The 14,702-nt window shown below is 45.0% G+C and overlaps 1 protein-coding gene across 1 annotated transcript in view; it reads right to left on the bottom strand.

Annotated features, from left to right (window-relative positions):
* The window catches only part of LOC137374915 (adhesion G-protein coupled receptor G7-like), an 85,257-nt gene that overhangs the window by 55,202 nt on the left and 15,353 nt on the right, over positions 1–14,702 (bottom strand). The window contains exon 5 of the mRNA XM_068041501.1: positions 10,504–10,565. Within this exon, the coding sequence (XP_067897602.1) occupies positions 10,504–10,565 (62 nt within the window). The remainder of the gene's footprint in view (positions 1–10,503; positions 10,566–14,702) is intronic.

Below are 14,702 nucleotides of genomic sequence, written 5' to 3'. Positions count from 1 at the left end.
TGCCCCTCACAAAGCCATGCTGACTGTCTCTAATCAAACCATGCTTTTCCAAATAATCATAAATCCTGTCTCTCAGAATCCTCTCCAATAATTTGCCCACAACCGACGTAAGACTGACTGGTCTATAATTCCCAGGATTATCCCTATTCTCTTTCTTGAACAAGGGAATAACATTTGCCACCCTCCAATCATCTGGTACTACTCCAGTGGACAGTGAGGACGCAAACATTATCGCCAAAGGCGCGGCAATCTCTTCCCTCGCTTCCCGTAATATACTTGGGTATATCCCGTCTGGCCCCAGGGACTTATCTGTCCTCATGTCTTTCAAAATTTCCAGCACATCCTCCCTCTTAACATCAACCTATTCGAGCATATCAGCCTGTTTCACGCTGTCCTCACAAACGACCAGGTCCCTCTCTCTAGTGAATACTGAAGCAAAGTATTCATTTAGGACCTCCCCTACTTCCTCCGACTCCAGGCACAGGTTCCCTCCACTATCCTTGATCGCTCTACCCTCACTCTGGCCATCCTCTTGTTCCTCACATAAGTGTAGAACGCCTTGGGATTTTCCTTAATCCTACCCGCCAAGACTTTTTCATGTCCTCCTCTAGCTCTCCTAAGTCCATTCTTCAGTTCCTTCATGGCTACCTTGTAACCCTCTAGAGCCCTGTCTGATCCTTGCTTCCTCAACCTTAAGTAAGCTTCCTTCTTCCTCTTGACTAGCTGTTCCACATCTCTTGTCATCCAAGGTTCCTTCACCCTACCATCCCTTCCCTGCCTCATCGGGACAAACCTATCCAGCAGTCGCAGCAAGTGCTCCCTAAACAACCTCCACATTTCTGTCGTGCATTTCTCTGAGAACATCTGCTACCAATTTATGCTCCCCAGTTCCTGCCTAATAGCATTGTAATTCCCCCTCCCCCAATTAAATATTTTCCCATCCCGTCTGCTCCTGTCCCTCTCCATGACTATAGTAAAGGTCAGGGAGTTGTGATCACTATCACCGAAATGCTCTCCCACTGAAAGATCTGCCACCTGGCCTGGTTCGTTGCCAAGCACCAAATCCAACATAGCCTCCCCTCTAGTCGGCCTATCTACATATTGAGTGAGGAAACCTTCCTGGACACACCTGACAAAAACTGCTCCATCCAAACTATTTGCACTAAGGAGGTTCCAATCAATATTAGGGAAGTTGAAGTCACCCATGACAACAACCCTGTTACTTCTGCACCTTTCCAAAATCTGCCTCCCAATCTGTTCCTCCGTGTCTCTGTTGCTATTGGGGGGTCTATAGAAAACTCCTGATAAAGTGACTGCTCCTTTCCTGTTTCTGACTTCCACCCATAATGACTCAGTAGACAAACCCTCCTCGACGACCTCCCTTTCTGCAGCTGTGATACTATCCCTGATTAGCAATGCCACTCCCCCACCTCTTTTACCTCCCTCCCTATTCCTTTTGAAACATCTAAACCCCGGAACATCCAACATCCATTCCTGCCCCTGTGTTATCCAAGTCTCCGTAATGGCCACAACATCGTAGCTCCAAGTACTGATCCATGCTCTAAGTTCATCACCCTTATTCCTGACACTTCTTGCGTTAAAATAGACACACTTCAACCCATCATGCTGGTTGCAACTTTGCCCTGTCAACTGTCTAACCTTCCTCACAGACTCTCTGCACTCTGTATCTGCCTGTTCAACAGCTACCCCATCCACTGATCCGTAGCTCCGGTTCCCATCCCCCTGCCAAACTAGTTTAAACCCTCCCGAAGAGCGCTAGCAAACCTTCCGCCCAGCATATTGGTGCCCGTCCAGTTCAGATGCAACCCGTCCTTCTTGTGCAGGTCCCACCTTCCCCAGAAGGTATCTCAATGATCCACATATCTGAAGCCCTGCCTCCTACACCAGCTCTGTAGCCACGTGTTCAGCTGCACTCGCTCTCTGTTTCTAGCCTCACTAGCACGTGGCACCGGTAACAATCCTGAGATTACTATCCTGCTCGTCCTGCCTTTTACTGCTCGTCCTGCCTTTTCGAGCTCGTCCTGCCTTTTACTGGATTTCTCTCCTGATTTTTAATTCTATTGAAGTCAAACTGTAAGTTTGATCGGAATCTGCTGGAACACTCACAAATTCAGCCAGGACCCTGATATGCCAGATTCTAACCTTAAGCCAGAGTTTCTAAGAGGGCCTTGTGGCGACAGAACATGTGCCCTCTGCAACAGAACTAGTGATATAAGGGAGGGGCATGGGGAGAGCCAGAGTGGGAAAGTGAGCGATATCAGATTGAAGAATGAGGAACAACTTAAACAACAAAAATTTTAGTGAAAGTTAATGTGTGTAAAAGCAAGTCTAATCACTGATTGATGAAAGGGACAGTTAATTGGTAACAGCCAGGATGAAAGAAGTCTTGTCCCTGTACGCCAGAAAATTTTCGAACAACAAGAGACAAGAGAGAGAAAGACTGATCAAAAACTTAAAGACCAGAAGCTACAAGTGAAAGAGTCATGCGCTCTGCCGTCCAGACTCTAATACGGATAATATCTGTGTTAGACTATTAATTACTGCCTGAGTTTGTGACTATGGTTTGCCTGAAAACTTAATAAGCTTGTCCTTACTTTTAACTCAACGAATCAATTCACAACAAGCTTCGTTCTGCCAAGTCTATTCCCACCTTAGAAGGGGGCATAAACCATCTCTTTCTTCGCAAATCTTACACAAGTCAGTCCTCTTTGTAAAGTATTGGTTCAAAATATGCCATTCTCTGATTTATGTTTTCGATGTATATCCATGTAAATTTTTGAGATCAATTGATATTTATCAAATAAAAATTTTCTGTTTTTAAAAATATTCAATTCTACATCAGTCTTTCAGTTATTAATAATTAAGTTCTATTTCTATTCATGTAAATGGCCAATTGTAAAAGATCTTCAACAAGTCTCAGTGATCGAATCAAAGAACTTATACATGTAACAGTCTTATCTGCTGTCAGGGTCTGATCGTCCTCAGAGAAGGGATGTGCAATAGTTGGGGCTTTGGTTTATAGAAATGTATGTATGGTTTGGGTGTAAATAATACAACAAACATCAATGATTACCCGGCACATCGTTATAGAGCTGGGATCCTATTTTTCCTTGCCGTGCTTTTTTAGCCAAGATTGTCATGAATGTTGTGATGTGTGAACCTCCATTGATTGCTCTCCCTCCATTTGACCAACAACTTTCCTATATCCCTCACCTGTTTCCCCTGATTGATGGAACTGTCGACAAACTCAAAGTCCAGAATCATCCATTGCCAGTAAATTCTCTGCCTTGTTTCCAACAAGAAAAATTGATGTTGGATAATTCTAAATTTTGGTTAAATTTCTATCTACCACCCACCACTTGTGAAACTAGATAGGATCTATTCTTCTTTTGGGCCTCCTTATCTCGAGAGACAATGGATACGCGCCTGGAGGTGGTCAGTGGTTTGTGAAGCAGCGCCTGGAGTGGCTATAAAGGCCAATTCTGGAGTGACAGGCTCTTCCACAGGTGCTGCAGAGAAATTTGTTTGTTGGGGCTGTTGCACAGTTGGCTCTCCCCTTGCGCCTCTGTCTTTTTTCCTGCCAACTACTAAGTCTCTTCGACTCGCCACAATTTAGCCCTGTCTTTATGGCTGCCCGCCAGCTCTGGCGAATGCTGGCAACTGACTCCCACGACTTGTGATCAATGTCACACGATTTCATGTCGCGTTTGCAGACGTCTTTATAACGGAGACATGGACGGCCGGTGGGTCTGATACCAGTGGCGAGCTCGCTGTACAATGTGTCTTTGGGGATCCTGCCATCTTCCATGCGGCTCACATGGCCAAGCCATCTCAAGCGCCGCTGACTCAGTAGTGTGTATAAGCTGGGGGTGTTGGCCGCTTCAAGGACTTCTGTGTTGGAGATATAGTCCTGCCACCTGATGCCAAGTATTCTCCGAAGGCAGCGAAGATGGAATGAATTGAGACGTCGCTCTTGGCTGGCATACGTTGTCCAGGCCTCGCTGCCGTAGAGCAAGGTACTGAGGACACAGGCCTGATACACTCGGACTTTTGTGTTCCGTGTCAGTGCGCCATTTTCCCACACTCTCTTGGCCAGTCTGGACATAGCAGTGGAAGCCTTACCCATGCGCTTGTTGATTTCTGCATCTAGAGACAGGTTACTGGTGATAGTTGAGCCTAGGTAGGTGAACTCTTGAACCACTTCCAGAGCGTGGTCGTCAATATTGATGGATGGAGCATTTCTGACATCCTGCCCCATGATGTTCGTTTTCTTGAGGCTGATGGTTAGGCCAAATTCATTGCAGGCAGACGCAAACCTGTCGATGAGACTCTGCAGGCATTCTTCAGTGTGAGATGTTAAAGCAGCATCGTCAGCAAAGAGGAGTTCTCTGATGAGGACTTTCCGTACTTTGGACTTCGCTCTTAGACGGGCAAGGTTGAACAACCTGCCCCCTGATCTTGTGTGGAGGAAAATTCCTTCTTCAGAGGATTTGAACGCATGTGAAAGCAGCAGGGAGAAGAAAATCCCAAAAAGTGTGGGTGCGAGAACACAGCCCTGTTTCACACCACTCAGGATAGGAAAGGGCTCTGATGAGGAGCCACCATGTTGAATTGTGCCTTTCATATTGTCATGGAATGAGGTGATGATACTTAGTAGCTTTGGTGGACATCCGATCTTTTCTAGTAGTCTGAAGAGACCACGTCTGCTGACGAGGTCAAAGGCTTTGGTGAGATCAATGAAAGCAATGTAGAGGGGCATCTGTTGTTCACGGCATTTCTCCTGTATCTGACGAAGGGAGAACAGCATGTCAATAGTCGATCTCTCTGCACGAAAGCCACACTGTGCCTCAGGGTAGACGCGCTCGGCCAGCTTCTGGAGCCTGTTCAGAGCGACTCGAGCAAAGACTTTCCCCACTATGCTGAGCAGGGAGATTCCACGGTAGTTGTTGCAGTCACCGCGGTCACCTTTGTTTTTATAGAGGGTGATGATGTTGGCATCGCGCATGTCCTGGGGTACTGCTCCCTCGTCCCAGCACAGGCATAGCAGTTCATGTAGTGCTGAGAGTATAGCAGGCTTGGCACTCTTGATTATTTCAGGGGTAATGCTGTCCTTCCCAGGGGCTTTTCCGCTGGCTAGGGAATCAATGGCATCACTGAGTTCCGATTTGGTTGGCTGTATGTCCAGCTCATCCATGACTGGTAGAGGCTGGGCTGCATTGAGGGCAGTCTCAGTGACAGCATTCTCCCTGGAGTACAGTTCTAGGTAGTGCTCAACCCAGCGGTCCATTTGTTTGCGTTGGTCAGTGATTATGTCCCCCGATTTAGATTTGAGGGGGGTGATCTTCTTGATGGTTGGCCCAAGAGCTCTCTTCATGCCATCATACATTCCTCTGATGTTTCCGGTGTCTGAGGCCAGCTGAATATGACTGCATAGGTGTTGCCAGTAGTCGTTTGCGCAACGCCTAGCTGTTCTTTGTGCAGTACTTCTGGCTGCTTTAAGTGCTGCGGATGTTAAATCGCTGGGGGCTTTCTTGTAGTTCAAAAGTGCAGTGCGCTTAGCGGCTATGACAGGTTCCAGCTCTTCATTATGAGATTGAAACCAGTCTGCATTTCTCTTCGCACTTTTGCCGTAGGTGGTCAAAGCTGACTCATAGATGGCGTCTCTGATGTGGGCCCACTTGGTCTCAGCATCCCCTGTGGGAGTGTTTTGAAGGGCTGTTACAAGTGAATTTAGAAATTTTTGTAACAGCTGTGGGTGAGAAATTCTGCTCGTGTTGATGCGCGGGTGGCCCTTCTGCTTGGAATGATGCAACTTCTTTGGTCTGAGTCTAACCTTGCTGCACACCAGGGAGTGGTCGGTGTCGCAGTCCGCACTGTGGAAGCTGCGTGTGATTTGAACACTGTTTAAGGCGGCTCGCCTTGTGACAATGAGGTCTAGCTGGTGCCAACGACGTGATCTTGGGTGCCTCCATGAAACCTGGTGACAGGGTTTAGTGTGAAAGAACGAGTTGGTGATGCAGAGGTTATGATAGGTACACAACTCAAGCAGTCTCTGCCCGTTCTCATTCATCCTTCCAACGCCATAGCGCCCAAGGCAGGAGGGCCATGAGTCATGGTCGGCCCCAACCCTGGCATTAAAGTCCCCCAGCAGGAATAGGTGTTCGGTGTTGGGGATGCTGCTAATGATGTTATGGAGTTGTTCATAGAACTGGTCTTTAGCTTCAGGTGCGGAGCAGAGTGTTGGAGCATAGATGCTGAGTAGGTGTACTGGGCCAGAGGTGGTGAGCAGTCGGATGGACAGTATGCGTTCCGAGCCATTTGAGGGAGGCTCTATCATGCTGAGCAAGGAGTTTCTGATGGCGAAGCCCACTCCATGCTGTCTTGGTTCTTCAGGATCCCTGCCCTGCCAGAAGAAGGCGTAGTCTTGCTCTGCTAGAGAGCCACTCGCGGGGAGGCGAGTCTCCTGAAGTGCTGCAATGTCCACATTGAATCTACTGAGCTCGTTGTTAATGATGGCGGTCTTCCGAGAATCATTGATTTGTGTAAGGTCTTCCGACAGGCCAGGACACATAGTTCTGACGTTCCAGCTTGCAAAGCGAAGGGCTGGTACCTTCTTTCCTTTTTTCATGTTGTTTGGTGCGGTGTATCAGTCCATCTTTCGGGCAATGACCCTGAGCTCCAAGCACCCATTGAAGCAGGCAGACTGTGGCGGGACAGAACCTTATTGACCGGGGGCTGCCCGGTTTGAGGCGGGCGGTAGCTGTCCAGTGAGGTGCAATGACCTCTCCCACCGACAAAGGCAACCCGTGGCGCCCAGTTTCTACGCCAATTTATCTGGACTTATAACCCGTAACTGCTGCCTTCCGTGTTGTTTTAGTCGCTGTGAGGCAACTATGGAGTGACCTCTCCATGGCGCATGCCTGGGCAAATTTATGGAGGTTGAGAGTTGCCCAGTCGTCAAAACCCCCCCTTCTACAAGTGACAAAATCAGTCTTTAGGCCAATTGTCAGGCATGGATCAATTTTAACTGCAATAAGGTGACCTATTATGATCATTTACACCTTCAGCAATATATGCAGAGTGTAAACTAGATAAAATGCTTTGAAAACTGTACTGGCTACAAAGGAGAGTGGAAACATGTTTTTTCTCTTAAAATATTGTGTTACGACCAGGTGAGGAAGGTGTCTAGGGTTCCCTCTCAGCCTTCACCTAGTCTTACTGTAACAGGGTTTAATTTTAAACACACCATGTTTTCAGCTCCCTCTTGGTGAATCCTTGTTCACCATTTTCCAATTATAAGGCAAAGAAACCAGCACAAACAGGTTTTCTTAGGTTTAAAGAAGAAAAGTTGAGATTTATTAAACTTAAACTCTAATTTGATTAATGCCTATGGAAACAAAACACGCCCAAGCTAGCATGTATACACGAAACACACATGCAAATAGAGACAGAAAAGAGCAGAAGAAATATAAAGTGGAAACTTTTGAGGCAATATCTGAAGAGTTTTTGTTATGGTCCTTCAAGTTCACTGTGGAGTCCTTGTTTGTATGTAGATCTTGCTTTTCTTTGGGGCCCAGTATTCTTCTTAAACCTTGTTTACTGTAGGAGACTTTTCCCTCTTGGGCTTTGTGTCTTCAGTGAATTCAGAGGCTTGTGAGCACCCAGCCCTGTATTACACTCTGTTTTAACCATGCTTTAACTGGGGTTATTCTGTCGCCCCCTAGTTAACACAAACCGCTTCAGCTCTCTTTCTTCGCATTCTTTCTGGAATATTCTTTCTCTCTCTCTCTCTCCTCTCTTTCTTTCTCTTCACGTTTCTTCTGGAAGGCTCTCTCTTTCTTCCTCTCTTTTTCCTCAAATTCAAGTTTTCTCTGTTCCAGTTGTATCTTTGCTGTCGGAATCTGCTTCTAACCCTGTTTCTGCTTCTTTAGATTCAAGGGAAAAATAGTTGGCCACCAGTCTTAGGAGTTCAGACTTACTAACATTGCCACGTACAGTGGTCCTACACTGCTCAGCCATTTTTCTCAACTCCTCCATAGATAGTGCTTTTAACTTATCCCAAGTTACTTCATCCTGGCTTGGAGAGCTACTAGCTTCAGTTGCAGCCTTGGTTCAAACATGGACAAAACAGCTGATCTCAACAGGTGAGGTGAGAGTGACTGCTCATGACATCAAGGCAGCTTTTGACCGAGTATGGCCTCGAGCAGCCCGAGCAAAATTGAAGTCAATCAAAATTGGAGGGAAAACTCTCCACTGGTTGGAGTCATACCTAGCGCAAAGGAAGATGGTTGTGGTTGTTGGAGGTCAATCACCTCCGTTCCAGGACATCACTGAAGGTGTTCCTCAGGGTAGTGCCTTAATGGCAACCATCTTCAGCTGCTTCATCAATGACCTTCTTTCAATCATAAGGTCAGAAGTTGGGATGTTCACTGATGATTGCACAATGTTCAGCACCATTTGCAACTGCTCAGCTACTGAAGCAGTCTGTGTAGAAATGCAGCAAGACTTGGACAATATCCAGGTAACATGACAAGTAACATTCGTGCCACACAAGTGCCAGGGAATGACGACCTCCAACAAGAGAGAATCTAACCATCTCCCCTTGACATTCGATGGCATTACAATCGCTGAATCCCCCACTATCAACATCCTAGGGGCTACCATTGACCAGAAGCTGAACTGGAGTAGCCATATAAATACCGTGGCTACAAGAGCAGGTCAGAGGCTAGGAATCCGGCCACAAGTAACTCACTTCCGGACTCCCCAAAGCCTGTCCACCATCTATAAGGCACAAGTCAGGAGTGTGATGGAATACTCTCCACTTGCCTGGATGGGTGCAGCTCCAACAACATTCAAGAAGTTCGACAGTATCCAGGACAAAGCAGCTCACTTTATTGGCACACCATGCACAACATTCACTCCCACAACCATCGATGCACAGTGGCAACAGTGTGTACCATCTAAAAGATGCACTTCAGCAACGCACCAAGGCTCCTTGAACAGCACCTTCCAAACCCGTGACCTCTACCATCTAGAAGTACAAGGGCAGGAAATGCATGGGAACATCACCACCTGCAAGTTCCCATCCAAATCACACACCATCCTGACTTGGAACTATATTGCCGTTCCTTCACTGTCGCTGGGTCAAAATCCTGTATCTCCTTCCTAACAGCACTTTGGGTGTACCTACCTCACATGGACTGCAGCAGTTCAAGAAGGCAGTTCACCATCACCTTCTTAAGGGCAAGTAGGAATGGGCAATAAATGCTGGCCTAGCCAGTGATGCCCACATCCCATGAATGAATAAAAGAAAAATGTTAGGAATCAAGCACGCACAACCACAAAAAAACCTTCATTGAAATCTTGCTCTTTTTTTGATTGGGAACAGTTTTGCTTCTCACTTCTAATTTCCTGTTTGTGGGTCAATTCCGGTCACTAGCACCCAAATTTCTGTTACGACTAAGTGATAAAGAGGTCTAGGGTTCCCTTTCAGCCTTCACCTGGTCTTACTGTAACAGGGTTTAATATTAAACACACCGTGTTTTTAGCTCCCCCTTGGTAAATCCTTGTTCACTTTGCAATTATAAGGCAAAGAAACAGCACAAACAGGTTTTCTTAGGTTTAAAGAAGAAAAGTTGAAATTTATTAAACGCGAAATCATTTAACGCCTACGGATACATAACACGCCCATGCTAGCATGCATACGTGAGACACACGTGCAAATAGAGACAAAAAAGAGCAGAAGAAAAATAAAGTGGAAACGTTTGAGGCAAATCTGAAGAGTTTTTGTTACAGTCCTTCAAGCTCACTGTAGAATCCTTGATTGCCGGTAGATCGTGCTTTTCATTGGGGCCCAGTATTCTTCTTAAACCTTGTTCGCTGTAGGAGACTTTTCTCTCTTGGGGTTCATGTGTCTTCAGTGGATTCAGAGGCTTGTGAGAGAGAGATGTGAGCAGACAGGAGAGATCTTCTCAATCTAGGAGCAAACAGTCCTTCCAACCAAGATCTGGCAATTTTTTAAAGCAAGTCCTTTCTTCATTTCAACAACAGCTTGAAATTTAATGTCCATGTGGCAAAATTAATATGCCTCATGCTTGGCAGGTTGGGGCCTGCATGACAATTGAAATTACCAATGGCAGTAAGAGCAAACACTGGTTTGCAGTACTAGGAGTTCGAATTATAACATAACAATATGAAATGGAAAGAATTCTGATAATGTATTATTATAAACAATGTACAAGTGACTTTGAAATGGTAGAATGCATATTGCACATTGAATTGACACAAAAATTAACACAGGATATAAAAGGTTTACATGTGGCAAACTATTCCTGCAGCCCATCAACAACCATACCTCAGCTTGCATTGCCAAGGTAATACACTTCCCCTTATCATGGTAAATTCTGATTGCAAGTCTTGTTTTTTCTCTTAATTCAAAGACATGAAATAAAACTGTTTAGTATCAACAAGAACAATCCTTACCAAAAGAATTGTTAGGGATGTAGATACATGCCTCCATTTCAGCAACGTTGATGTCACAATTTCTGGATGTAGATTTAATTGCAGAGGCGTGCAAGGCGCTGTTAGGGTCTATAGAAATGCAACAGAAAAAGAATCATATAAAGAAATTAGCACCAGGAATAAGCACACGTGTTCTATTTTGTTTTGACTTTTAGTCTTGTAATCTATTGAGTATAAAAGATTAAAGGGGGAATCTAATTACGGTGTTAAGACGATGAAATGTTTTAGTAGGGTAGATTGAGAGCAACAATTTCCTCTGTCTGGCAGTCCAGAACAAGGGGGCATAGACTTAAAATTAGAGAAAGGCCAGTCAGGGGTGACATCAGGAACCACTTCTTCACACAAAGGATAGTGAAAATAAAGAACTCTCCCTCAAAAAGCTGCCAAGGCAAGGTCAACTGAAAATTTCAAAACTGGGATTGCTTTTTTTTTTGTTAGGTAAGGGTATTAAGGGGCTCAGGCAAATAAATGGAGTTAAGATCAGTCATATGACTCTCTCTCTATGGTCTAATTGGATGGTGCAACTAGTTCAAGGGAATGAATGACCTTCTCCTGTTCCTATATTGAACCAACACTAGCGAACATTAATCCAGAGCACAGTCTAAAACCAAAACAAAAAACTTCAATATGAATGCTGAAAGGGTCAAATATTCAGTAAACTAGATATTGTGGACACATGTGGACTCTACAACAGGTATTCAGTTCTGAATACTGAGGAAATTGATGCTTCATCTGGAGTGCAGCCAGAGCCAAGTACATGGCACCACGGGTGGCTCAGCTGCACAAGGAGTACAGGAGAGACTGGAAGAGCCATACTGATAGGTGATTCAATAGTCAGGGGAACAGACAGGTGTTTCTGTGACCGCAGACGTGAATCCAGGATGGTGTGCTGCCTTCTTGGAGCCAGGGACAAGGATGTCACTGAGCGGCTGCAGAGCATCCTGAAGGGGGAGGATAAACAGCCAACAGTCGTGGTCCAACAACATAGGTAGAAAGAGGGATGCGGTCTTGCTGTCAGTATTTAGGGAGCTAGGTTAAAAAAATTAGCAAGCAGGACCTCAAAAGTGGTAATCTCTGGATTACTCCCAGTGCCACGCGCAAGTGAGTATAGAAATAGAAGGATAAGACAGATGAATGTGTAGCTGGAAAGATGGTGCAGGAGGGAAGGCTTCAGATTCCTGGGACATTGGGACTGGCTCTGAGGGAGATGGGACCTGTACAGGCCGGACATGTTGTACCTGAACCGAGCCGGGACTGAGTTCCTTGCGGGACATTTTGCTAGTGCTGTTGGGAAGTGTTTAAACTAGTTTGGCAGGGTGATGGGGACCTGAGGGTAGATTCAGCTGGGGCAAAATCAGAAATTAAAATGGAAGGCGGAAAATTAATGGATGAGTCTGGAAGACAGAGGAAATGATGGTTAGAAAATTAAAAAAAGAATTTGGCAGTGCTCAAGGGTATCTATTTTAATGCAAGGAGTATAGCAAATAAAGCAGTTGAGCTGAGGGCACAGAAAGACACGTGCCAGTTGATATCATAGCTATTACAGAAACATGGCTTAAGGAGGGACAGGAATGGCAGTGCAGCATTCCTGGTTACAAGGTTTTCAGACCCGATAGCGAGGCGGATAGGAAAGGAAGGGGAGTGGCAATTTTGGTCAAAGAAACTATTACAGCTGTGAGAAGGGATGATATGATGAAAGGTTCATCAAATGAGGCCATATGGATTGAGCTAAGGAACAAAAAAGGGGCAATCACACTGCTGGGATTGTACTTTAGACCCCCAAACAGTCAGAGGGAGATAGAAGAGCAGATATGTAGGCAAAGCTTTGAGAAGTGCAAGAACAATAGGGCAGTGAGAGTAGGGATTTTAATTACCCCAATATTAACTGGGATAGTTTTAGTGTGAAAGGAATTGAGGGAGCAGAATTCTTGAGGTGCATTCAGGAGAACTTTTTTGCCCAGTATGTAGCAAGTCCAACAAGAGAGACCACAGTTTTAAACTTAGTTTTATGAAATGAAGATGGGCAGGTGGAAGGAGTGGCAGTAGGACAGCATTTTGGTGGTAGTGATCATAATTCAGTCAGTTTTAACATAATTATGGAAAAGGACAGAGATAGAACAGGAGTTAGAGTTTTCAATTGAGGCAAGGCCAATTTTACTAAACTGAGGATTGATTTAGCGCAAGTAGATTGGAAAAAGCTACTTGAAGGTAAATCAGTGCCAGAACAGTGGGATGCATTCAAAGGGGAGATTCAAGGGGTTCAGGGTAAACCTGTTCCCACAAAGAAAAAGGGTGAGGTGGCCAAATCTAGAGCCCCATGGATGTTAAGGAGTTTACAGAGTAAGATAAGGCAGCAAAGGAAAGCATACGTCTGACACCGAGAACTCAATACTACAGAAAGCCAAGAGGAATATAGAAAGTGGAGGGGTGAAATCAAAAAGGAAATTAGGAAAGCTAAGAGAGGGCATGAAATAATATTGGCAAGCAAAATCAAGGTGAACCCAAAGATGTTTTATCAATGCATTAAGAATAAGAGGATAATTAAGGAGGGAGTAGGGCCCATAAAAGATCAAAAAGGTAACATATTTGTAGGAGCGGAAGATATTGGTTAATGAATGCTTTGCACCTGTCTTCACAAAAGAAGGGGACGATGCAGATATTGTAGTTAAGTGAAGTATTGGATATGATAAACATAGGGAGAGAGGACGTATTAATGGGATTAACATCCTTGAAGGTTGATAAATCACCAGGGCCAGATGAAATGTATCCTAGGCTGTTAAAAGAAGCAAGAGAAGAACTAGCAGAGGGTCTGACCATCATTTTCCAGTCCTCACTGGATACAGGTGTGGTGCCGGAGGATTGGAGAATTGCTAACTTTGTACCTCTGTTTAAAAAGGGAGCGAAGGATAGACCAAATAATTACAGTCTAAGCTCAGTAGTGGACAAATTACTGGAATCTATTCTGAGACAGGATAAACTGTTATTTAGAAAGGCACAGGTTAATCAAGGATAGTCAGCATGGATTTGTTAAGAGAAGATCTTGTTTGACCAACTTGATCGACTTTTTTGAAGAAGTAACAAGAAAGATAGATGACGGTCGTGCAGTTGATGTGGTCTACATGGATTTTAGCAATGCTTTTGACAAGGTCCCACATGGCAGACTGGTTAAAAAAATAAAATCCCATGGGATCCAGGGAAATGCAGCAAGGTGGATACAAAATTGGCTCAGTGGCAGGAAACAAAGGCTAATTATTGACAGCTGCTTTAGCGACTGGAGGGCTGTTTCCAGTGGCGTTCCGCAGGGTTCAGTACTGGGTTCCCTGCTTTTGTGGTGTATATTAATGATTTGGACGTAAATGTAGGGGGCATGATCAAGAAGTTTGCGGATGACACAAAGATTGGCTGTGTGGTAGATAGCGAGGAGGATAGCTGTAGGCTGCAGAAAGATATTGATCGTCTAGTCAGATGGGCAGAAAAGCGGCAAATGCAATTCAACTTGCAGAAGTGTGAGGTGATGCATTTGGGGAGGTCAAACATGGCAAAGGAATACATGATCAATGGGAAAATATTGAGAAGTGTAGAAGAAGTAAGGGACCTTGAAGTGAATGTCCACAGATCCTTGAAGGTAGCAGGACAGGTTGATAAGGTGCTTAAGAAGGCATATGGAATCCTTTCTTTTATTAGCCAAGGTATAGAATAAAACAGCAGGGAGGTTATACTGGAACTGTCTAACTCATTGATTAGGCCACAACTTGAGTACTGTGTGCAGTTCTGGTCACCTCATTAAGGGAAGGATTTAATTGCACTAGAGACGATACAGAGGATATTTACGAGGATGTTTCCAGGGCAAGAAAAATGCAGCAATGAGGAAAGATTGCATAGACTGGGGTTGTTCTCCTTGGAACAGAGAAGACTGAGGGGAGATCTGATTGAAATGTACAAAATTTTGAGGGGCCTGGATAGAGTCGAGGTGAAGGGTGTATTCACCTTAGCAGAGAGGTCATTGACGAGGGGGCATAGATTTAAGGTGACTGGTAGAAAAACTAGAGGGGAGATGAGGAAAACCTTTTTCGCCCAAAGGGTGGTGATGGTCTGGAACTCACTGCCTGAAAGGGTAATTAACGCAGAGACCCTCAACTCATTCAAAAGGAGTCTGGATA

The sequence above is a fragment of the Heterodontus francisci genome, chromosome 11 (genome assembly GCF_036365525.1).
Source record: "Heterodontus francisci isolate sHetFra1 chromosome 11, sHetFra1.hap1, whole genome shotgun sequence".
Lineage (NCBI taxonomy): Eukaryota > Metazoa > Chordata > Chondrichthyes > Heterodontiformes > Heterodontidae > Heterodontus > Heterodontus francisci.
Note: the sequence above shows the minus strand (reverse complement) of the source record. Positions and strands in the feature narration are given on the sequence as shown.